Source organism: Cyanistes caeruleus, chromosome 32 (assembly GCF_971803275.1).
Source record: "Cyanistes caeruleus chromosome 32, bCyaCae1.hap1.1, whole genome shotgun sequence".
NCBI lineage: Eukaryota > Metazoa > Chordata > Aves > Passeriformes > Paridae > Cyanistes > Cyanistes caeruleus.
In genome coordinates this window covers 2,128,071-2,150,554 of record NC_141733.1, presented here as the reverse complement: position 1 = coordinate 2,150,554, position 22,484 = coordinate 2,128,071, and the positions used below count along the sequence as shown (strand labels likewise).

The 22,484-nt window shown below is 67.1% G+C and overlaps 2 protein-coding genes across 4 annotated transcripts; one reads left to right on the top strand and one right to left on the bottom strand.

The window, feature by feature from the left end:
* Nucleotides 1–94: 94 nt before the first annotated feature.
* On the bottom strand, nucleotides 95–12,938 carry ADCY6 (adenylate cyclase 6). 2 transcript variants are annotated; one of them, XM_086870230.1, is made up of 22 exons: nucleotides 12,809–12,938; nucleotides 11,073–11,916; nucleotides 9,486–9,635; nucleotides 9,277–9,398; nucleotides 9,059–9,170; nucleotides 8,865–8,992; nucleotides 8,063–8,221; nucleotides 7,833–7,974; nucleotides 7,625–7,753; nucleotides 7,132–7,157; nucleotides 6,880–7,027; nucleotides 6,180–6,277; nucleotides 6,019–6,106; nucleotides 5,829–5,945; nucleotides 5,591–5,749; nucleotides 3,944–4,119; nucleotides 3,834–3,863; nucleotides 3,205–3,334; nucleotides 2,442–2,705; nucleotides 1,539–1,743; nucleotides 971–1,095; nucleotides 95–889 (listed from the first exon to the last, which is right to left on the bottom strand). In XM_086870230.1, the coding sequence occupies exons 2-22, from the start codon at nucleotides 11,913–11,915 to the stop codon at nucleotides 761–763; spliced, it is 3,480 nt and encodes a 1,159-aa protein (XP_086726356.1). In that variant the 5' UTR covers nucleotide 11,916; nucleotides 12,809–12,938; the 3' UTR covers nucleotides 95–760. The 2 variants fall into 2 exon arrangements, with proteins under 2 accessions (XP_086726356.1, XP_086726355.1); XM_086870229.1 differs by lacking the exon at nucleotides 12,809–12,938 and adding an exon at nucleotides 12,549–12,611.
* Nucleotides 12,939–15,661: 2,723 nt separating this feature from the next.
* On the top strand, nucleotides 15,662–22,436 carry CACNB3 (calcium voltage-gated channel auxiliary subunit beta 3). Of its 2 annotated transcripts, XM_086870305.1 has the most exons (14): nucleotides 15,662–15,821; nucleotides 15,972–16,064; nucleotides 18,794–18,916; nucleotides 18,998–19,120; nucleotides 19,197–19,312; nucleotides 19,379–19,443; nucleotides 19,535–19,554; nucleotides 19,789–19,869; nucleotides 20,062–20,120; nucleotides 20,205–20,314; nucleotides 20,401–20,552; nucleotides 20,627–20,722; nucleotides 20,803–20,952; nucleotides 21,304–22,436. In XM_086870305.1, the coding sequence occupies exons 1-14, from the start codon at nucleotides 15,780–15,782 to the stop codon at nucleotides 21,586–21,588; spliced, it is 1,515 nt and encodes a 504-aa protein (XP_086726431.1). In that variant the 5' UTR covers nucleotides 15,662–15,779; the 3' UTR covers nucleotides 21,589–22,436. The 2 variants fall into 2 exon arrangements, with proteins under 2 accessions (XP_086726431.1, XP_086726432.1); XM_086870306.1 differs by lacking the exons at nucleotides 15,662–15,821; nucleotides 15,972–16,064 and adding an exon at nucleotides 17,600–17,718.
* Nucleotides 22,437–22,484: the final 48 nt, after the last annotated feature.

The following is a 22,484-nucleotide window of genomic DNA, read 5'->3' as shown; positions in this document are numbered from 1 at the left end:
CCCCTGGGATCCCGGCCCCCTCCCAACCGGGATCCCCGCAAGCCCCTCCAGCCGCCCTCCGCCCCACAGGCCAGGCCACAGCTCGTATCCAAAGTGTTTTATATATAATTTATCTGTACACACGAAGGACAAAGTACCTCAGGTCTGCGCTGGGGTGAGGGAGCCAGTGCCCCCCACACTCCCCCGGGCTGAACCCCCCCGCCCCAAAACTGCTTCAAAAAAAAAAAAATAAAAAAAAAAAAAAAAGTCACTTCATTAGGTTTTTTTTTGCATTTAAAAGGGGGAGGATCTGCCCCCCCTCCCCGCCACAGTCCCCCCGGAGGGAGCTGGGACCCCCGGGGGGTGAGGGGGCTGCGGAGATGCTGGGCCTGCTCCCCACCCCCCGCAGGCGGCACTTCAATTTGGCACATGGAGGGGGCTGGGGACCCCCCTGCCCCCAAAACCCCCTGCAGTCCCTTTCCTGGGGGGGCCCCATCTCCCTTCTTTGGCACATGGGGGGTTTCAGCAAAGGGATGGGGGTTACCATGACCCCCCCCCAAAAAAAAACACCCCGGTGCAGGGCTGGGAAACACCCCCTAAAACACCCCTGGAGGGAGGGCACAGGGTTACCTCCCCACACCCCCCAACCACCTCCCTTGTGTCCATTTCTCCCTTTTCTTTAAAATATGTGGATTTGGGGATTTTTCCTTTTTTTTTTGTTGCCTGAGCTTGGCACAGGCTGGGGGAGTCCCCGGCGTGGGGGGACACCATGGGGACCCCCCTAACTGCCCCCAGGGCCCGCATTGAGGAAGTAGGTGGTCATCTCCCCCTTGCCCTTGACCTTGACCAGCCCCCGGCACTCCAACACGTAGCCCTTGGCTGCCAACACCTGGTACAGGTCCGTTGTCACCTGGAGGGAGGACACGGGGGTGAGGGGGGTCCTTGGGGGTCTCTGGGCAAGCGTCCTGTGCCACTCCCACCCCTGACTGACCTGGATGCGGTCGGGGACCCCGGTGCTATCCATGCGGCTCGAGACATTGACGGTGTTGCCCCAGATGTCGTACTGGGGTTTGCGAGCCCCAATGACCCCTGCCACCACTGGGCCCATGTTGAGGCCTGGGGGGACACGGCTGAGAGTCAGGGATGACCCCCACACTCAGGGAAATGGGGCGAGGGAAGGGGAAAAGGGGAAAAGAGGAGCGATGGGGTAAAGAAGGGATGGGGGGTGAGATTGGAAAAGGAGGGAGTGACAGGAAAAAGAGGGGTGTGAAGGGGGAAAAAGGTGGGGAGAGGGGAAAGGGGAGGTGAGAGGGGAAAAGGAAGGGGTGAGGGGAGAAAAGGGGTACAAGAGGGGAAAAGGGCAGGAGGGGAGAAAAGGGGGTGTGAGAGGAAAAAGAGTTGTGAGAGGAAAATGGGGTATGAAAGGGAAAAAGAAGAGGTGATTGGGAAAGGAGGAAGTGAGAAAGGAAAATGGGGTGCAAGAGCCACCAACAACAGCATGGGATGGCTGCTGTGCAAAGGGTGTGCAAAAGGTGTGCAAAGGGTGTGCAAGGGCTCACCAATCTTCATCTGGAAGTTGTTGAAGGAGTGCTCATTGATGTACTTCATCTGCTCCATGAGGTGCATGGCGTAGTCGGCCAGTGCTGAGATGTGGCTCCGGCCCTCGCGGTCGTAGGTGGCCGCGTTCAGCCCCGAAGCCGCCATGTAGGTGCTGCCAATGGTCTTGATCTTCTCCAGCTGCCGGTACTTCTGCTCACTGATGATCTGGGGGGACGGGGTGGAGTCACCCCCACAGCACCTCGACAGGGCGATGGGTACCCCAAATCCTGCACCCCATCCTGTGGCTCCATGGATGCTGTTCCATGGCTTTTGCAGCACCTCCTGCACTGTGGCTCCACAAATGCTGCTCCACAGCCTCTCCAGCAGCCCATGACCACATCCCCTGCACCCCAACCTCCCCCATGGTGTTCCACAACCTCTCCAACACCCCCTGCACACCATCTGCTGCACCCTGTCCCTCCTGCACCCTGTCCCCATGGTGCTCTGCAGGCTCTCCATACCTTGTGCATCCACCTCACTCATGGTCCTCCACAGCCTCTCCCACAACCTGTGTCTGTGTCCCCTGCACCCCATCCTCATCCATGGTGCTCCACAGCTTCTCCAGCATTCCACCTCCTGCACCCTGTCCCCAAACCTGGTGTTCCACAGCCTCTCCAACACCCCATCTTCCTGCACCTCATCCTTGTGTACCCTATCCACAGCCTCACCAGCATGTCCTGCACCCACTCCTGTGGCTCCATGACAGCTGCTCCATAGCTTCTCCAAGGACGGAGTGCATCCTGTACCTCATCCCCACTGCTCCACTGCCTTTCCAGCACCCCATAACCCCACCCACTGCACTCCATCCCTGTGCAATGCACCTCCATGCACCCCCTCCCCTCTCCCCTTCTTCGCCCCAGCACCTCATCGAAGTCGGCAATGATCTCATTGAGCAGCCGCAGACACTCCACGCCCTCGTTGTTGGCCTCCAGCTCCACGTAGAACTCGGAGAAGTTGCTGATGGAGGCGAACATGACAGCCACACACTCGCAGGACTGGTAGTAGAGCTCATCATTGCGCCGCTCCCGTGCCAGAAAGTGCGCGGCCACGTCCTTGGGCAGGATGTTGTGCAGCAGCCGCCGGTTGTAGGCCTGGAGCTCCTCCATCTCCTCCTTCTCACCCGTTGCCTGTGGGCACAGACTCAGGTGGGAGCTGCCACAGGACCCCACAGCTGCCCCAGCATCAGGGTGGGGAGAGGGGGTTGGTCCCAGCCCCATGGTCACCACAGTCCTGGGGTGTGGGGAAAGGGTCACACCCAGCCCTGTAGCCACCCTTGTGTCAGGGTGTGGGCAGGGATTGGTCCTGATCAATCAGTCCTGGTCAGTCCTGGTCCCAGCATGCAAGGAGGGGTTGGTTCCAATCCCACAGTCATCCTAATCCCAGGGAGCAGGGGAAGAGTCAGCTCCTGTCCCATGGTCACCCCAATCCCAGGGAGCAGCGTCAGTCCCAGTCCCACACCCACCTCGGTTCTGGGGTGCTGAGAGGGGTCAGTCTTGTCCCAGAGTATAGGAAAGGGTCAATACTGACCCTGTGGTCACCCCAGTCCCAGGGAGCAGGGAGGGGGTCGGTCCCAGTCTCAGGATGCAGGAAAAGGGTTGTTCCCAGCCCCCCACACCTTGGTCATACCTGGAGCTTCCAGAGGAAGTCAAGGCGGGCAGTGGACTCGACCTGCTGGGCGTGCAGGTACAGGGCAAGCGCGAACACGGCCAGGACCACGGGAGTCACGTAGCGCAGGGCCACCTTCCCCTCTGCCGGGCTGCAGGACCCCCAGGAGCCCTGAGACGGGCTGAGGGACCCGTCCTTGCCCACCCAGAGATCCACCCACCCACTCCAGGGACACCAAATCTGCAGTCAGACCCCAAAGTTCCACTCACCCACCCAGGGGAACCCCAAACGTGCACCCAACCCCAAAGATTCACTCACCCAAGAGATCCAAAATCTGCACCCAGGCCCCAATGACCCACTCAGACCCCCAAGATGCACTCACCTCCTTCAGGGACCCCAAACCTGCATCCAGACCCCAAACATTCACATTCCCATCCCAGGGACCCTAAATCTGCATGGCAGACCCCAAAGATCCATTCACCCACCCAAAGGAGCCCCAAATTTGCATCCAGACCCCAAAGCCAAACAGAGACCCTGAGGCTGTACCTACCCCCCAGTGCTGCAGCACAGACCCCCAAGGGACTCTCCTGCTTCTGCCCACCCTTGTCCCCCTGTGCCCAGGTCCCCACCAACTCCAGTTTCCCACTCACCACTCTCCCTGGGTCACGTTGAAGGAGGGCCTGTGGGGACAGGAGCCAGGGGTCAGTGGGGTGGGAACAGGGCTCTGAGGTGGGGACCCCTGGGGTCCAAGAGCACTCACAGGGCATTGGCCACGACCAGCAGGTCGGCGTTGTCAAAGAGGGCTGCGTGAGGCCCCTCCACCAGCAGCAGGAACGTGGCCTCGATGCCCACCATGAGCAGCAGCTTCCCGATGCTAGTGATGTGCAGGAAGACGGAGCAGGCGAGCAGGCTCAGCACCACGCTGTAGCTGAAGTACTGGGGAGAGACGTGGTGGGATGCAGTGGCACCCCAGAAACACCAGATGGTACCCAGGAACACCAGATGGCACCCCTGGGATCTTTGCAGCACCCTGGGAACCCCAGATGGCACCCAGGAACTAGGACTGGCATTCCAGGAGCCCCTGTAGCACCCTGGGAACCCTGGATGGCACCCCTGGAACGCTGGATGGCACCCTGAGAACCCCTGAAGTACCCTGGGAACCCTGGATAGCACCCCTGGAACGCTGGATGGCACCCTGAGAACCCCTGAAGTACCCTAGGAATACTGGATAACACCCCTGGAATGCTGGATGTCACCCTGAGAACCCCTGAAGTACCCTAGGAATACTGGATAACACCCCTGGAATGCTGGATGTCACCCTGAGAACCCCTGAAGTACCCTGGAAATACTGGCAGGCACCTCTGAGAACACTGGCAGGCATTCCTGGAAATCCCTGATGGCACCCCAGTAACCTCTGCAGCACACTGGGAGCCCCAGATGGCACCCCAGGAACTCCAGCTCTCATCCCAGGAGCCCAGGATGGAACTCCTGGGGAACCCTGGACAGCAGCCACGGGAACTCTGCAGCATCCCAATGGCCTCTGCAGCACACTGGGAACCCCACATGGCACCCCTGGGAACACCACCCAGCACCACAGGACTCCTAAAACACCCCAAGAACTCCGGGTGGCACCCAGGAACTATGGATGGTACCCCAGGAACCCTGAATGGCACCCTGGGGAACCCTCTGCCACCTCAGGAACATCAGCTGGGACCCCAGGAACGCCTGCAGCACTCCAGGAACCCCAGACAGCATTCCAGGAACTCCTGCAGCACCTTGGGAACACTGGATGGCACCCTTGGGAACCCTGCAGCATCCCTGGAACTCCTGCAGTACCTCAGGACTCCCAGCACCTCCCCACGCCCACAGGGACCTTGCACCCCTGGGGACACTGTGCCAGCACCCAGCAACCTCAAGGGCTCAGTGCCAGCACCCACTGAGGACCTTGGACCCGAGCGACCTGTGCCAGCACCCCGTGTGTGTGGGGACCCTGTGCTGGCACCCTGCACCCGTGGGGACCCAGTGCCAGCACTCTGGGGGACACTGCACCCATGGGGACCCAGTGCCAGCACTCTGGGGGACACTGCACCCATGGGGACCCCATGCCAGCATCCTTGGGGACACAGTGCCTGCAGGGACCCCATTCCAGCACCCTGCACCCTCAGAAACCCTGTGCCAGCATGTTTGGGGACACTGTGCCAGCACTCTGAGGGACACTGCACCCATGGGGACCCCGTGCCAGCACCCTTAGGGACAAAATTCCTGCAAAGATCCATGCCAGCATTGCTGGGGACACTACACCCATGGGCACCCTCTACCAGCACCCAGGGAGGACTTGGCAGCAGCAGGGACCCCTGTGGGAAGCTGGCCCCGTGCCCTGCAGCAGGTGGTGCCCAGGGCCACTCACCTCGGGGAAGTCACAGGCCAGCCCGTCACCGTGGCAGGAGCCCGCGGGGGTGCCCAGGGAGAAGTTGAGGGCGCGGAGCTGGCAGGGCCCCACGGAGCCGGGGGTGACGTTGAGCTCACGGGCGGCGCAGTCCCTCAGGGCCACGCGGCTGCAGGAGAACTGAGGAGCCAGAGGGATGAGCCGGTGCCCCACAGCTCCCCACAGCCCCCCAAAACCCCCCAAGTCCCCAGGACCCTACCATGTTGATGAAGGCAGCAGTAAAGACGAGGAGGATGGTGAAGACGGCGATGCCGGTGCTGCGGGCGCGGGACTGGACGATGCCGCGGGAGAGCTGCTGCAGGGTGGCGGGGAAGAGCTGGAGGGGCACCAAGGAGCCTGTCAGGCATGGCTGAGCCCCCCAGAAACCCTCCCAGCCCTCAGGTACTCACAGTGACGCAGGAATAGATAGCACAGATGAAGAGGATGGCAGCAAGGACGATGAAGATGCTGACGTAGACCCCGAGCATCAGCGAGGAGCTGGGGAGAGGTGGGAGGTGAGTGATGGGGCTGGTGGATCAGAGCTGGTATTTGGGGGGGCTGCAGCACTTACTGGGGGAACACCACGATCTGCAGGCAGCAGATGAAGCAGAAGACGAGGAGGGTACAGGCCACGTAGCCACCAAAACGGTCATCGACCTTCTTGGAGTACTGAGGAGACAAGGGGAGGTGGGAGGGCTGGATGGATAGAGGGGAGACCCCAGGAACCCCAGGGGGATCCCAGGAGGAGAATGGAGGTGGGACTGAGGGGACACCAGTGAATGACGTGGAGGGGAATGGGGGAAACCTGGGGGACAGGATGGAGGGAAATGGGAGGACCCCAAGGGATGCAGATGAAGGGGACTGGGGACATCCCAGAGGATGGGATGCAGGGGGACAGGGACAATCCCAAAGGGTGAATGGGGGAACCCTGAGGGATGCAAGGACTGGGATGGAGGGAGAGGGGGAGAGCCCAGAGGGTGGGGAAAAGGGGGACAGGACTACCCTGGAGCAGGGGACAGAGGGGGATTGGGGGGACTTCAGGAAATCAGGGAATGGGATGCAGGGAGAGGACCCCAGGGATGGGAGGGGACGGGGGGACCCCAGAGGATGGAATGGAGGGGATGAGTTTGAGAAGGTGGAAGGACCATGAAACCAGCACAGAGAAGACCCCAAGGGATGGAGGAGAGATGGGAGGACAAAGATGATGACGGGGCCAGGGCAGAGGGGACCTTGAGAGACAGATGGAACAAAGGGAAGAGAGGGCCCCCAACCTTCTTCTCCAGCTCAGGGGTCTGGAAGGTGAGCAGAAACTTCTTGACGTGGTCCTTGCGGAGCTGGTCAATGCTGCGGGCATCGATGGCCCGGCTCAGGAACTCATCCACCTCGTCCTCAGGGTTGAGGGCCTCCTGGGCACCACGGCTGGGGAATGGGGGTTAGGGTCAGGACCCTCCCAGGCTCCCAGCTTTACCCCAGGGAGGGGCTGGTCATGACACCCCCCAGCAGCCCAGCATGGGAACACTTACTTGTCCTTGCTGGAGTCATCGATGCCCTGGGAGACACAAGGGAGACAGAGGTGTCAGAGACACTGGCACGGATGGGGGTGATCCTCACGAATGACAAGGACATGGGACATCACTCAGGGCCACCCAGGAATGGGGACAGAGTTCCAGGGGTAAATGGGGCAGGGAGGGTCCCCAAGGGTTCTTGGCAAGGACAAGAGGATCCCAGGGACCTGGAAAGGGAGCAGGGAGGGGTCTGGGGGGGATGTCTAACACCAGTGAGGATGGGAGACCCCTGAGGGTGCCCAGGACTGGTGAGAACAAGGAAGATCTCCAACATCTGATGAGCATCAGGAGCCACCCAGGAACTCCCTGAGGCCCACGGGCAGCAGAAGGAAGCCACAAGGGTTGTGGGCAGGGCTGGGGAAGCCACCAACAGCCACGGAAGGGCAGCGAGTGGCTGATAGCACCACGGTGAGGGTCCCCCGTGCCTGATGCCCTCCCCAGGGCTGCTCACCATCTGCCGGAAGGCCTTGGAGTCCTTGGTGCGGGAGAAGGAGCGCTCGGGCACCCAGCGTGGCACCAGCCCCTCGGTGGAGTTGGCACGAGTGCGCTGCAGCTTGGCCAGGATAGCCTTCTCCTCCTTCTGCAGGGTGACACGGCCATGAGGGGGCGACCCCAATTTTGCCTCACCCCTGCTGCCCCCCAGACAACCCCCAACTCACGCGCTTCTGGCTGCAGCCGACAATGAGGAAGGTCTCGATGTTGTGCTCCTTGAGGTAGGCGTTGCGCTCGCCCCCGTGGCCCGGCTCCACCTCATAGTCCCCATTCAGGTACTGCAGCGTTGCCCAGGTGATGTGGATGCGCCTGGGGATGGGGAGATGAAGGTGCTGAGCCCTCCCTGCCCAGCTCCCCCCACCCCAGCCCCCAGCCCAGCCCCCCTGTCCCGGCTCACCCGGCTTTGCCTCCCGCTTCCATGTGGTTGGCGAGGGTGACATCGTTGGACCAGACATCGAACTGCCACTTGCGCAGCCCCAGGACGCCGCAGTGAACCCGCCCGCTGTGGATGCCCACACGCATGTTCACGTTCACCCCCGTCACCTCACGCACCAGCCTGCGGATGGGACCGGCACCGCGTCACCTCCGGGCACTCCGTGGCACCCCCAGGTGCCAAGCAACCCTTGGCCCTTCAGGATTCCAAAGCACCACAGCACCCCAAGGCACCCCAAAGCACCACTGGACTCACAGGCACCCGAGGCACCACGGCACACCCATGGTACCCCCGGGCACTGTGACACCCCCAAGTACCCCACGGCACCCTGAGGCACCTCTAGGCACTGTGACCCAGACTGGTACTGGGGATGTGCCAGCACCAGGACTGGGAATCATCCCCCAAGCTGTGGTGGCACCTGGGACTTGCCAAAACTGGGAACATTACAACCCCCCCCCAAGTGGCACCAGGGACACAGCAGTACCAGACACAGCTCCTCAGGGTTGTGGTAGCACCTTGGGACATGCCAGCCCAGGAGATGGGCGCTGGGGACACACTGGGGCTGGATGCAGCCCCCCAAACTGTGGTGGCACCAGAGATGAACCAGCTCAGAGGATGGGCACAGCAGGGTCAGGCGCAGCCCCCCAAACTGTGGTGGCACCAGAGATGAACCAGCTCAGAGGATGGGCACAGCAGGGCCAGGTGCTGCCCCCCAAACTGTGGTGGCACTGGGGACAGGCACAGCCCCCAGCTCTGCCCCACTCACGAGATGGCCTCGATCATGTCAACGCCCATCTCCACACAGCAGTGAGCGTGGTCCCCGCGCGCCTCCGGCAGCCCTGACACGCAGTAGTAGCAGTCCCCCAGGATCTTGATGCGCAGGCAGTGGTTCTCCTGGGGGACACGAGCAGATTAGGAGAGCTCCAGGACCCCCCAAAGTCCCCCAGCCCCTCCACTCACCGCAGCCAGCTTGTCAAAGCGGGCAAAGAGCTCGTTGAGTGTCATCACCAGCTCCTGGGCTGTGCACTGCGAGGCCAGGCTGGTGAAGCCCTCGATGTCCGCGAAGAGGATGCTGCCAGGAGGAAGAGCACGGGCTGGGGATGGCCACACAGTGGCCCAGACACCCTCCCCTGGTGATGCCTGCCCCAAACCTCGCCTCCGCCCCATCCCCACTGTACCTCACGTTGTCATGCTTCTGGATGTAGATCTTGTGGAACATCATGTCCTCCTTCTTGGTGTTGATGTCCTCCTTCATCTCCATGGCCACGTGCTGTGGCAGCACCGACAGCAGCAGCCGCTCCTGCAGCCAGAACAGTCCCGTCAGCAGGGCCGGGGTGCTGACGGACCCCCAGCCCAGCACGGGGACCCCCGGCACCCCCTGTCCCACCTGCTGACGGTTCTCCCGCTGGAGGTGCAGGCGCGCCTGGATGTAGCCACGGGTCTCCTGGAAGGCCTGGCGCTGCGACACCTCGGCCGGGTAGTGGGTGCAGACCCCCACCACGTTGGTGCACAGGAAGATCAGGGCATTGGCGCTGAGCTGGGGGAAGGTGGGCTCAGTGTGACCACCCAGGGACCCCCAGCCCGCTCTGCCACCCTCCTGTGCACCACAGAACCCTGGCTTTGGTATGGTGGGTGCTGCTAAGGGGAGAAGAGGGGGCTGCAAAGAGAGGGATGGGCGGACATGGGGGCTCTGGAACAGGGCAGGGAGGATGCAGGGACATGGAGACGCAGGGGACAGGGTCAGGGGGATGTGGGGCACCAAAGGACATGGGGAAACAGGGCAAGGGAGCTGCAGAGACATGGGGGGCTTGGGGCTGTGGGAAACCAGGGAAGAGGGGATGCAGGGACCTGGGGACACAGGGTGGGGTGTGGGGGCAAAGAGGACATGGGGATGGAGGGAGGGTAGGGGGATCACAGGGGCCTGGGGACACAGAGTAGGGCAGCAGAGGGGACCTGGGGACACAGGGGACATGTACAGGATGAATATGAAGGACCTGGAGACCCGGGGCAGGGGGAGCATGGGGATGTAGAAAAGCAGAGCAGGGGGGATGTAAGGATACAGGAGCCCGAGGCCAGGGGTACATGGGGGCCTGGAGCACGGGGGTCATGGGGACGCCCTTGGGAAGCAGAGGAAGTCAGAAAGCGGAGATGACTGCGGAGGGAGCTGCGGTTTCCCCCCGTCCCCATCCCCTGGGACCGGGGCCAGGGCTATTTATAGCACTCCAGCACACTGGGACACTGGGAGCAGAGGCCTCGCATCCCCTCCCCGGCCCCATCGCATCTCCCCGGAGCCCCAGCGCTCCTACCCTGAAGGGGTGAACCCTACCCAGGGGGGGCGGCCCCTCCCGTGACCCCGCTGGCCTCGGATGTCATTGTGTTCCTCGCCCTGTGCCCCGCGGGGACAGCACGTGGCCCTGGCTCTGGCTCTGGCCAGGCAGGGCGAGGGTGACGGGTGATGAGTGGCTCTGCTCAAGGAGGGGGAGCTGCTGGGGCTGGGAACGCGCGGACCTAGGGACGGGAGACCCCTCTGCACCCCCTGTGCAAGCAGCACCCCCTCAGAGGGGCACTGGCAGTGTCCCAGCCCCGCCGGGTGACAGCCACTCCCCTGCCCCGGTGCCCTGGACTTGCGTCCTTCCTCGGGGGTTTCCGCCAGCCCTACAACGGGAGCTTTGTGGGTGCCCCTTCCTCCCGGTGCGGCCCACAATGGTGGTTCTGTGCCGGGATGAGGGGCCCATCCCGTCCCCCGGGGGATGAGACCCCCGGCCCCACCACGGGACCCCAGAATGGGACCTCCCCTGGGGCCCCCTGTCCCCGGGTAGCCAAAGGGCCCCTCCTGCATCTAGAACTTTCCGCCAGCAGAAACATCAAGTACACAAAAATCCAAATTTGCAGAGCGGGATTCAGGGTCGGGGGAGGGTCCCACCTGCGGGTGGGAGGGATCCCCGGGCTCAGCCGCTCCCAGGTGTGTCCCTACCTGCTTCCAGAGGAAGGGGTCGGCAGCGTTGCGGTGCCAGGCGATGGCGAGGTGCAGGGAGGAGAGCAGGACCCCGGCCAGCACGGCCGCCCGCATCCGCACGGGCAGCAGCGTGTAGGTGATGTAGATGAAAAAGACGCTCCACCAAACGCCCTCGGCCGCGCTTCGGGGAGACACGGCCACCGTCCCCAGCGCCTGCACCCCGGCCAGCAGCCCCAGCACCACGTAGCTCACCACCCACATGTAGTCCTGGGGGAAGGCGCTGCGGCTGCACAGCACCATGAGGAGCAGGAACAGGCCCGTGGCAGCGGCCAGCGCGGCGGCCGCCGGCACGTTCGGGGTACCGGGCAGGCAGAGGAAGAGCAGCATCACCCCACAAACCAGCACCAGCACTCCCATCAGCACCGTCAGGCTGCTCTGGTTCATCTGGAAGAAGTAGCGCTGGTAAAGCCGCTCCAGTTTGGCCGACTGGAAGCGTTTGGAGCGGAAAACCTGGAGCAGCCGCCGCCAGCACTCGCCAGCCGACGGCCGCCCCCCGTGTCCCCCGTGTCCCCCGGCTCCCTTCGGCCCCTTGGCCTCGCCGTCCTCCAAGCCCGCGTCCACCGATTTGAGTCCCAGGTCGCCCGCGGGCCCCTTCTTGCCGTAATGATCCTCCTGCCAAGTGCAGCGCAGCCCCCGGGGGGGTCCCGCACCCCGCTCCATCTCAGGGTCCTGCAGGCAGCTCATGTAGCGGGGGCCACAGAGGCCGGCTCGGGGCCGGGGGCCCTTCTTGCCGTTGCGCTCCCCCCATGCCGTCTTCCGCTCGTCCACCTTGGGCACCAGGATGCCGCTGAACCACGACATGCTGTGGGCACCGAGGAGGGGTCAGCGCTCGGACCCCCACCCTGACACCCCAGGAGGGGCCCTGGTGTCCACGGGGGTTCAAGGCCGTGCAAGGAGTGGAGGGTCCTGATGTCCCCACCACCGCCCTGGGGGATGCAGAGCCCAAGTCCCAGCTCCCCCACTACCCCCATGGCCCCTGTGGGAGCGGCCGGTGCTGGGTTGCCGGTGCCCCAGTGTCCCGGTGCTGGGTGCCCGGTGCCAGAATCCTGGTGCACAGCGCTGGGTTCCCGGTGTTGGGTTCCCGTTGTCCCGGTGCCCAGTGTCCTGGTGCCCAGTGCGTGGCCCTGCCGAGGCCGCCCCGAGCCCGCCCTTCCCGGTGCAGCGACCTGCGACAAAGCTGGGACCGACCCGGGCGTCCCGGCCCTGTTTGTCTTGAACGGCGGCCAACGGGCTGTACCGGGCACGGCCGCCCCGGGGCACCGGGAACCAGCCGGGACGTGGCAGCCGGTCCCTGCCCCGGGCGAGCGGCGGTGGAGAACGACCACCGGGAAGGGCCGGCCCCGGTGGCGGCGGCCGCCTCCCTCCTTTCCCTCCCTCCCTCCCCGCTCCGGGCACGGGAGCCCCGCCGAGCCCGGCCCGTACACGGGGACGCACCAGCGCCCTTCGGCCGCCGCACCGGACGCTCCCACCGTTCCGGCAGTTCCCGCCGCACCGGACCCCCCCGAGCACCGCGCAGCCCCCCGGGGCCGCACCGCTCCCGCCAGCCGGGGGCCCAGCCCGGTGTCGCCCCCCGCCCTGATCCCAGTTCCAGTCCCGGTCCCGATCCCGGTCCCGATCCCCGACGCCGCCGCCGCTCCGATCCACCCCCCCCGCCCCTCCCGCCGCTCCCGGTGCGCCCGGGCGGCCCCGCTCACCTCCGCCTCCGGCGCTGCCGCCCGCGGGGCCCCGCGCCCCGCCGCGGCCCCGCCGCCGCCCGCTCCTACACGGCGGCCGCGCCGCGTCCCCGCCGCCCCATCCCGCGCCCAGGCCGGGCCCCGGTGGCGGTGGCGGCCCCGGTCCCGGTCGCGCAGCCCCGGCCCGCCCCGGCCGGTGCCCGCCCCCCCCCCCCCCCCCGCCCGGATCCGCTCCCGGGCGCTCCCGGCCGGCGGCCTTAAAGGCGCAGCAGCGGCGGCGGGAGCGGCCCGGTACGGCCCGGAGCGGTGGGGGCGGACTCGCACCCCCGGGGCTGCGCACACGCGCACGGACACGGACACGGACACACGCACCGACATGGCGGGGACAGCGGGGACACGCGCGGCTGGGCCCCCCGAGTGTGGCACTTGCACACCCACCCCAGTGCCCCCAGTGCCTCCCCCTGCACACCCGCCCCGCGCACATCCCGGGGCCTCCCTTGCACACGCACACATTGCACACCCTGGCACACGCACACATTGCACACCCTGGCACACGCGTGTTCCATTGCACACCCTGGCACACGCGTGTTGCATTGCACACCCTGGCACACGCACACATTGCACACCCTGGCACACGCGTGTCCCATTGCACACCCTGACACACGCACACATTGCACACCCTGGCACACGCGTGTTCCATTGCACACCCTGGCACACGCGTGTCCCATTGCACACCCTGACACACGCACACATTGCACACCCTGGCACACGCGTGTCCCGTTGCACACGCGTGTTGCACGCACATGTGTGTTCACACGCACGCCAATCCCCCCGCACACCCGTGGCATTCACACACCCCTACACGCACACGCATCCCCTTGCACACGCACGCACGCGGGAACACAAACCCTTGCACACACACACACGTTTTCCGTGCCGCACACACAGATATTGCACATTCACACCCTCTTCGCACATTTGCACGCCCTTGCCCATACACACAGCCTTGCACACTCAGGCAGCCCCATTATACACTCACACAATAATAATCTATATTCGTGTGCAAACACATGAATCCCCGTGTTCACACACCTGTGCAGCCCTCAGGTACAGCGGGCGTGCACGCAGGTGCAGGTGCACACACACAGCCCTTGCACACACACAGCCCTTGCACACACAGCTTGCACACACACAGCCCTTGCACACACACAGCCCTGGCACACACACAGCCCTTGCACACACACAGCCCTGGCACACACAGCCCTTGCACACACACAGTTTGCACACACAGCCCTGGCACACACACAGCCCTTGCACACACACAGCCCTTGCACACACAGCCCTTGCACACACAGCCCTTGCACACACACAGCCCTTGCACACACACAGCCCTGGCACACACAGCCCTTGCACACACACAGCCCTTGCACAAACAGTTTGCACACACACAGCCCTGGCACACACACAGCCCTTGCACACACAGCCCTTGCACACACACAGCCCTTGCACACACACAGCCCTTGCACACACACAGCCCTGGCACACACACAGCCCTTGCACACACACAGCCCTTGCACACACACAGCCCTGGCACACACAGCCCTTGCACACACACAGCCCTTGCACACACACAGCCCTGGCACACACACAGCCCTTGCACACACAGCCCTTGCACACACACAGCCCTGGCACACACAGCTTGCACACACACAGCCCTGGCACACACACAGCCCTTGCACAGACACAGCCGCTCACAGGGGCACGCACCCCCCTTATCCACACCCAAACACTTCATACACGCTCCCTTGCACACGCACGTACACTCACCCCTTGCACACCCTCACACATACACAGCCCTTACACCGCCCCCACCTCACACTCACAGCCCTTACACACACCCCGTTATCCACACGATCCACACGCCTTGCACACACTGTCACCCTTACACACCCCTTACACACCCCTTACACACCCCTTACACACCCCTTGCACACCCCTTGCACACCCACAGCCCCCCTTGTACACACACACACCCCCCCTGCAGATGCCCCCACATTTCCACGCACCCTCATGCCCAGCTTGGCACAGGGCACCCCCGATGCGGTCCCTCCCCACGAGGGGGGTACCCCACGAGCGCGTGGGACCGGCCCTGCCCTCCCCCCGTGGCAGAAGCTCCCCGCGCCCCCCCTTCCCTCCCCCGCAGCGGCGGCGCCGGGCCCGCACCCCCCCCGTCCCGGCGCCGGGCCCCGGGGAGCGCTGATTAATCATTAATTAGGAGCCGCCGGCGGGGCCGTGTCCCTGCGGCCCCACGCGGAAGTCCCGCCGCGCGGGGGATGGGGGGGCCCGTGTGGGGCTCCACGGGGCTCCCAGTCCACCCCCGGCCCACGGTCCCCTCCTGCCCCTCCGGTCCGGTGATGCTGCAGCACCGGAACCGGCCGCCACCGTGGGCACGGCGGGGACGCGGGGCGTGGGGCGGGTGGGCTGCGTCCCCCCACGGCCCCGCCCGCCCCACGCGGGGGTCTTTGGGGGCGTAACCCCTGGGGGGAGGGGGGGGGATGATGCCCCGGCGTGGGGGTGGCAAAAAAACACTGTGGAAGGGGCACGGCGACTGCGGGAGCCGTCCCGGTGGGATGCGGGCGGAGGAGCTCGGACTCCCGCATCCCCGCACGCGCGTGGGCAGGGCCGCGGCGGCCCCGGAGGGCTCCGGTTCCCCGGTTCCGCGCTGCCGGTCACCGCAGCACTGCGGGTTGTGGGCAGGGTCCGTTGCCGGTGCCTCCCGGGGGCTGCCCAGCTGCGGGGGCGCGGACCGGCCGCCGCGGGGATGGGCGCGGGGGCGGGCAGGCGGGGGCGGGGACGGCCGGGACGCCCCGGCGGCCCCGTGTGATGCGGAGCGCGGCGGTGGCGGCGGCGCGGCCCTTCCCCGCGGAGCGCCGCTGTCCGGTGTGGGGCTGCCCCGCCGGGATCCCCGGGGCTCCGGTGGCTGCCGCCGGGGATGTCCGCCCCGGCGCAGCCTGACGCTTCCGGCTCCTTCCAGGTGAGCAGACCGGAGCCCTCCCGGCCGTCGCGGGCCCCGTGCGGCCCGGTTCGGTTCTGCCCGCAGAACCGGGGGCCGCCGGTGGCAGCGCCGCGGCGGGGCCGGAGCCGCCCGGGGCCAGCCGGTGCTCACCGCCTGCTCTCGCCGCAGAGCCCCCGGAGGCTCCCGAAGCGCAAGAGCCGCTTCAAGAGGTCGGACGGCAGCACCTCGTCCGACACCACCTCCAGCATCCTCCGCAGGCAGGTGAGCGGGCCGGCACCGGCACCTACACCGGTACCGACACCGGCACTGGGGCGGGGCAGCCCCGCCAGCCCCGGGCCCGCCGCTGCTGCGGCTCCGCATTATTAAAGCACGGAGCTGGGGTGGGGAGCGGGGAGCGGCCGAGCATCTCCCACCCCAACCTCCGCACTGGAGGGAGCTGGGGGGCCGCCTCCGCCCCGCCGCTCCCCCGGGACCGGGGCTGGGCGCCGGCACCGGGCGCCGGTGGCATCGCAACAGCCGCTCCCCGCGGCTAAAAATAGCGAGTGCTGCGTCAGGGCCGGGCCGGCGGCGGGCACCGGCACTGCGGCTCGGGGGGCGGCCCCGGGAAACTGAGGCAGCGGAAGGGGAACGGGCCGGAGGGGTTGTAGAAGGGGCAGCGGGGCTCCCGTCCCGCTCCCTCAGCCGGCACCGGGCCGCCGCCTCCCGCTCCCAGAGAGAGGCGCGGACCTCCCCGCCGCCCCCCAGCCCCGGTGCTTCGGTTTCCTCCGGCCCCGAGCTGCGCCCCCTCCCCGGCCGGCGGCGGGTGAGCGGGTACCGGGGAGGCCCCGCGGAGGGCGGGGGGTTCCTGTAGGGGCGGCCCCAGCAGGCGCAGAGCGGCCTGAGCATCCCGTTTCCCTCGTGGGGTTGCACCTGCTGTTCCGGTACTCCCCGGTACCCCCAGGGACCCCGCGACCCGGCCCAGCACCCGGCGCGGCCCCTTCAGCACCTCGGAGAGAGCCCGGCTGGGCCCCGCCATGTGCCCGGTACCGGGGCCGGTGCTCAACGCCCGGTGCCCGGTGCAGGTGTCCGCGGCAGGTCCCGCCGCTGTCTGAAGCCCCCACCCCGCTGAGCGCTGCCCCGATGTCCCCGGGCCGGGGGCTGACAGCCGTGAGCTGTCCCGGGCCGGTCCCGCCGGGGCCCGTCCCGCTGCTCGGTAACGGGGCGGGCCGGCCCGGTCCCCCGGGGCCCGTCGCTGCCCCCCTCCTCGGGGGCGGGGGGGGGGGCGCGGCGGGGGGGCGGGAGCGGCTCCGGCCCCGCCGCAGGGCTCGCCCTGCAGACGGGGCTGCTGCCGGCTCGGGGCAGGACCGGAGCCGCTGCACCGGAGCATGGAGGTACCCACCGGGACCCCCCCGCCGCCGCCCCGGAACCCCGAGCTGCGCGCTGCGGGAGCCTCCGGAGCCCCTCCGCCGCTGCCCCGGGACTCCCCTCTCAGCCAGAGCTCTCTTAGCAAACTGCCCCCCCCTCCGGGCCACCGGGAGCTGCGCCGGTGCCCCGTCCGGGTGCCGCTCACCGGGACCGCCCGGGACTCCCGGCTGCAGCGCAGCCCCCCCGCGATCCCCACCGGAGAGGGGCCGGAACCCCCCGCCAGCACCGGGAAGGGCGAACGGCGACCCCCACACACACCCACCCACCCATCCCCCCGGGCTGAGCGGCGGGGGCGGCTCCGTGCGCCCCGGGGGGGCGGTGGGAGGCGGGGGCGGGGAGGGGCGGGGAGGGGCGGTGGCGGCGGAGCGGGCAGGGCCAGCCGGAGCCCGAGCCGCAGCCGGAACCGGAGCCGGTGCCGGTGGAGCGGGGCGGGGGGGGCGCGGGCGGCTCGGCTCGGCTCGCCCCGTCTATGTCGTTTTCTGACTCCAGCGCTACCTTCCTGCTCAACGAGGTACCGGCTCCGGTACCGGCCGCGGTATCAGGGGAGCGTGCGCGGGGGCCCGCGGTCGGTTTGGGGGGGACCTGCGCCCCCCGGGGTGCTGATGGCGCACGAAGGGGCCGTGCCTCGGGGGGGGGGCCGTGCCCGGTGCGGGGCTCATGCCCGGTTCGGGGGGTGCTGTGCCGCCCCCCGGCCCTTTGTTCCTCGCTGCCGCCGCCGCTCTCGTCCCCCCCGCCCCCCCCCGCAGGTACCGCCGGGACCAGGCGGGGAGGGAATCCCGATACCCACGGCGGGGGCCCCACAGGGACCGATGCTCCAGGCCGGGGGGGCTGCACAGGGGGGGTCGTGCATGAGGTGGGGCTGGAGATGCTGTGCTGGGGCGCCTCTCTGGGGATGATGGGGGTGTCGTGGGGGGCCGCGCTGTAATGCTGCGGAGCCATCCTGGGGATGCTGGGGGGTGGGGGATGCTCGGGCCGCGGTGACGATGCCGGGGGGGCCGTGCTGGGGAGGCCATGTTGGGGGGGGCTGTGCTGGGGATCCATTTTCCCCGCGGGGGGGGTGGAGGGGGTGTCCGGGCTCCCCCCGGTGTGAGCCCCGCGGGATGTGCAGGTTAGCGGGGGCAGCGGCGCTGAGCTCAGCCCGGCAGGGCCCGGGGGGCCTCGGGGGGGGTGGGCTCAGCCACATCCAGGGACCTATAAATATTTCACCGCAGCTTCTGCGCCTGTTCCAGGCGCAGCGGGCGGTGGGTAAATACCGGCGCGGCGGGGAGGGGGAGCCGGGGGTGCTGGGCTGAGCACCCCAGGGTGCGGGGCGGCAGGAGCAAGATCCACACCGCAGGGTGACGGGGACCATCTCCCCATCCCTGGGACTGAGGCGGTCTCCCCCCGTAACCCCCCCAGCAGGTGGGGGCTGCACCCCAGGGCAGCTGTGCCACCTGACACACCCGGCTTGATGCCACCGTGGACCCCCGAGAGCTGCAAGGGGGTCACAAGGGTCCCCTCCCGAGGCTGGCACCGCCTCAGCACGAGGTCCCTCTGTGTGGGGGTTTCCCCTGACAGCCCCCCGGCACTCAGCCCCGTTCCCCCAGGGCTCGGCGGACTCCTACACCAGCCGCCCATCCCTGGACTCCGACGTGTCCCTGGAAGAGGACCGTGAGGGCGCCCGGCGCGAGGTGGAGAGCCAGGCTCAGCAGCAGCTCGAGAGGGCCAAGGTATGGCGGGGAGGCAGCCGAGGCATGGCCCGGGGTTGCCTCCAGGGCCCGGGGATGCTGATCACCCCAAAAAACCCCCAGCACAAGCCGGTTGCCTTCGCCGTGCGCACCAATGTCAGCTACTGCGGGGCGCTGGATGAGGAGTGCCCAGTGCAGGGAGCCGCCATCAACTTTGAAGCCAAAGATTTTCTGCACATCAAGGAGGTCAGCTGGGGTGCTGGGGGCTCTGTTCAGGGCCAGGGACCTCCCCTAGTCTCACCTCTGCGCTGTTCTCACCCAGAAATACAGCAATGACTGGTGGATCGGGCGCCTAGTGAAGGAGGGGGGGGACATCGCCTTCATCCCCAGCCCCCAGCGCCTGGAAGCCATGAGGCTCAAGCAGGAGCAGAAAGCCAGGTAGGGATGGGACCCCCCGGCCCCACTCCAGGACCCTCAGCGCTCGCTCACCCCCTTCTTCCCTAGGAGAGCTGGCAATGCCTCGGGCCTCGGCGACAGCGGGAGCCGGCGATCGCCTCCCCCCTCCTTAGGTAAGGGCAGATCTTGGCCCAGGGGAATCGTGGGTGTCCCGAGGGGTTCCCCACTTTTCTGTCACCAACCTGTGTCTCTTCTCTCCCCAAGCCAAGCAGAAGCAGAAGCAGGTGAGTCCCAGGTGTGGGGCTGGGTCGTGGGCAGGGGGCGGTGGGGAGGGGGCTGCAGGCAGGGCAGCAGTGGCTGTTTCTGGGGTGGGCTGGGAGCAGAGTCACCCCTTCTGTTCCCAGCTTATGGGGCTGGGAGGGCTCCAGAGTCTGTGACTCCCTGGAATGGGCTCATTGAGCCCTTCCTGGCTGGGGGTGGGATCACAGGGCACTGACACCCCCCCCGTACCCCTGCAGACGCAGCACATCCCACCCTACGACGTGGTCCCCTCCATGCGGCCCGTGGTGCTGGTGGGGCCCTCACTGAAAGGATATGAGGTATGGGGGGATGCAGGGTGGTCTCGGTGTGCCCTCAGGGTGGTGGCCCGTGCCCCTTGTCCCTTCCCTGCCCATGGTGTGCGGGCAGCGGGCAGATGGCAGGGCCGAGGGCGGCTGGCAGGGTGCTGAGCGGCTGCCACCTCCCTGCCGGTGCCATCTGCCGCGGCTCACCGGGCTGTGGCCCCACGGCAGGTCACCGACATGATGCAGAAAGCCCTCTTCGACTTCCTCAAGCACAGATTCGATGGCAGGTGAGACCGTCACCCCACCCAGAGCCCCCCTCCTTCCACTGCCTGCGGGTCCCCAGGTGCTCAGTGTGTCCCTGTGCTCCCCAGGATCTCCATCACACACATCACAGCTGACCTGTCCCTGGCCAAGCGCTCCATCCTCAACAACCTGGGCAAGCAGGCGATCCTGGAGCGCTCCACCACCCGCTCCAGCATTGGTGAGGGGCCAGGCTCACCCCGGGGGTGCAGGGACCCCCTCCCAGGGCCAGCCCGGCCTGACACGGCCCCCCCGGTGTCCCCCCAGCCGAGGTGCAGAGTGAGATCGAACGCATCTTCGAGCTGGCCAAGTCGCTGCAGCTGGTGGTGCTGGACGCTGACACCATCAACCACCCGGCCCAGCTGGCCAAGACCTCCCTGGCACCCATCATCGTCTACGTCAAGGTGTCCTCCCCCAAGGTGAGGGGTGACCACGGCTCCGGGGGGGTCCTGGCTGCCCCCATGGTGCTGTCACTCCCCTGTCCCCTCCCCAGGTCCTGCAGCGGCTCATCAAGTCCAGGGGCAAGTCCCAGGTGAAGCACCTCAATGTGCAGATGATGGCAGCTGACAAGCTGGTGCAGTGTCCCCCGGTGAGCCAGCCGGTCCCCCCGCCCTGGGATGCCTGGGGGGATCCCAGAGCCCCCCTGACCCCTCTCACCTGCCCCCCCAGGAGCTCTTTGATGTGATCCTGGATGAGAACCAGCTGGAGGATGCCTGTGAGCACCTGGCTGAGTACCTGGAGGTTTACTGGCGTGCCACGCACCACCCGCCACACGCCCCCCACGCTGTCCCCTCGCCCACCGGACTCCCCGGCCTGCAGGTAGCCCCATGGCCCCCCTCCCTGCTCCCCACGGCCAGCTGCCACACGGGGGAGGGCGTGGGGGGGGGACACACAACCCCCACTGTCCCCATGGGGACTCAGCAGAGGGTGCTGGGGGCAGGGAGGCCGGACAGCCCCCACAGTGTCCCCACAGTGTCCCCACAGTGTCCCCACAGTGTCCCCAGGGCCCCCTCCCTGCTCCCTACGGGCAGTCGGGTTCACAGAACAGGTGAGGGGTGCACAGGGACACGCAGCCCCCTCCGTGCTCCCCGCGGGGATCCAGCAGGAGGTGCCAGGGCCGGGGGTGGGGGGCACACGCAGCCCCCACCCGCAGCCCCTCCCTGCCCGCAGAGCCAGCAGCTGCTGGGGGAGCGGGGCGAGCACTCGCCGCTGGAGCACGACAGCCTGATGCCATCGGATGAGGCGGGGGACACCTCGCCCCAGCACTGGGGAGCCACATCCCAGCGCAGCTCGCGGCACCTGGAGGAGGAGGAGGAGTACGGAGACCCCTACCCCGACCTGTACCAGCCCCACCGGCACCACGGCAGCGGTCCCGGCACGCCGGAGCGCCCGAGCGAGCGCAACCACGACAGGAACTGGCAGCGCAGCCGGCCCTGGGCCAAGGACAGCTATTAGGAGTGGGGAGGGGGGGGCACGGCTGGGAACCGGCCCCCCCAAACCCCGGGCGCTCCCCGCCTCGCCCCAGCCCCGCGCTGGGGGTGCTCAGACAATCGAACTCCGCAGCGGCAGCTTCCTCTCGCCCGGCCCCCGGGCAGTTTTCAGCCATAAGCACAGCGGTGGGGGGGGCCCGGCGGCCAGGATGCCCTGGGACTCCCCGCCGAAGCTTTGGGGAACCTGGGGACAGACAGACACATGCCTTCGCCCTGCCTCAGTGTCCCCCCCGGGCCCTGCATCACAGGCTGGCTCATTCTCCGCAGAGCAGCTGCCATGGAGAGTGGGTGCCCCCCCAAAAAAGGGGAGGTAAGGACGGGGGGCAGTTGTAGCAGCATCCCCCACCCCGCGCAGACCCGAGGAAGAGAGGGAAGGTGCCTGCTCACCCCCGGGACCCGGCCTGCCCCCTCCCCACCCCTGCATGGGACCCCTGGGAGGAGTGGGTCACTCCACTCGCTTCGCTCTGCACCGATCCCCCCGCCCCGCTCCCCGCAGCCACCCCGCCCCTGCCCCGCCGTGGGGAGCACAGGCTGTGGGGGCTGCACGGGCTCTGGGGGCTGCTCCACGCTTGCACCCACGGCCCCGTCCCCGACGTCCCCCTGCCCATGCTGTCACCGCACGTCACCACAGTCCTGTAAATACGGCGCCCACTGCCCTCGGCCGGGGGTCCTGGCGTGGGCTGAGCCCCCCCCGGGGCCATTATTGGTGGGGAGGGGGGGGAATGGGGTGGGGGCCACAGATTTGTTATAATTTCTTTTGTAGAAAGCACTGATTTCCCTGTAATTGGTTTCAGAAACACACGAGTGCTCAGAGGTGCCGGTGTCCATGTCTGTGGAGGGGACATGGGGGAACCTGGTCTG

Excerpts from the sequence above, each read along its gene's own strand:
- ADCY6 (XM_086870230.1), bottom strand. The coding sequence starts at position 11,915 with ATGTCGTGGTTCAGCGGCATCCTGGTGCCCAAGGTGGACGAGCGGAAG. Across the intron at positions 1,096-1,538 it reads CAACTTCCAGATGAAGATTG|GCCTCAACATGGGCCCAGTG; the intron begins GTGAGCCCTTGC and ends GTGTCCCCCCAG. Across the intron at positions 890-970 it reads GGGTCCCCGACCGCATCCAG|GTGACAACGGACCTGTACCA; the intron begins GTCAGTCAGGGG and ends TCCTCCCTCCAG.
- CACNB3 (XM_086870305.1), top strand. The coding sequence starts at position 15,780 with ATGTCCGCCCCGGCGCAGCCTGACGCTTCCGGCTCCTTCCAG. Across the intron at positions 20,315-20,400 it reads CACCACCCGCTCCAGCATTG|CCGAGGTGCAGAGTGAGATC; the intron begins GTGAGGGGCCAG and ends GTGTCCCCCCAG. Across the intron at positions 20,553-20,626 it reads TCAAGGTGTCCTCCCCCAAG|GTCCTGCAGCGGCTCATCAA; the intron begins GTGAGGGGTGAC and ends TCCCCTCCCCAG.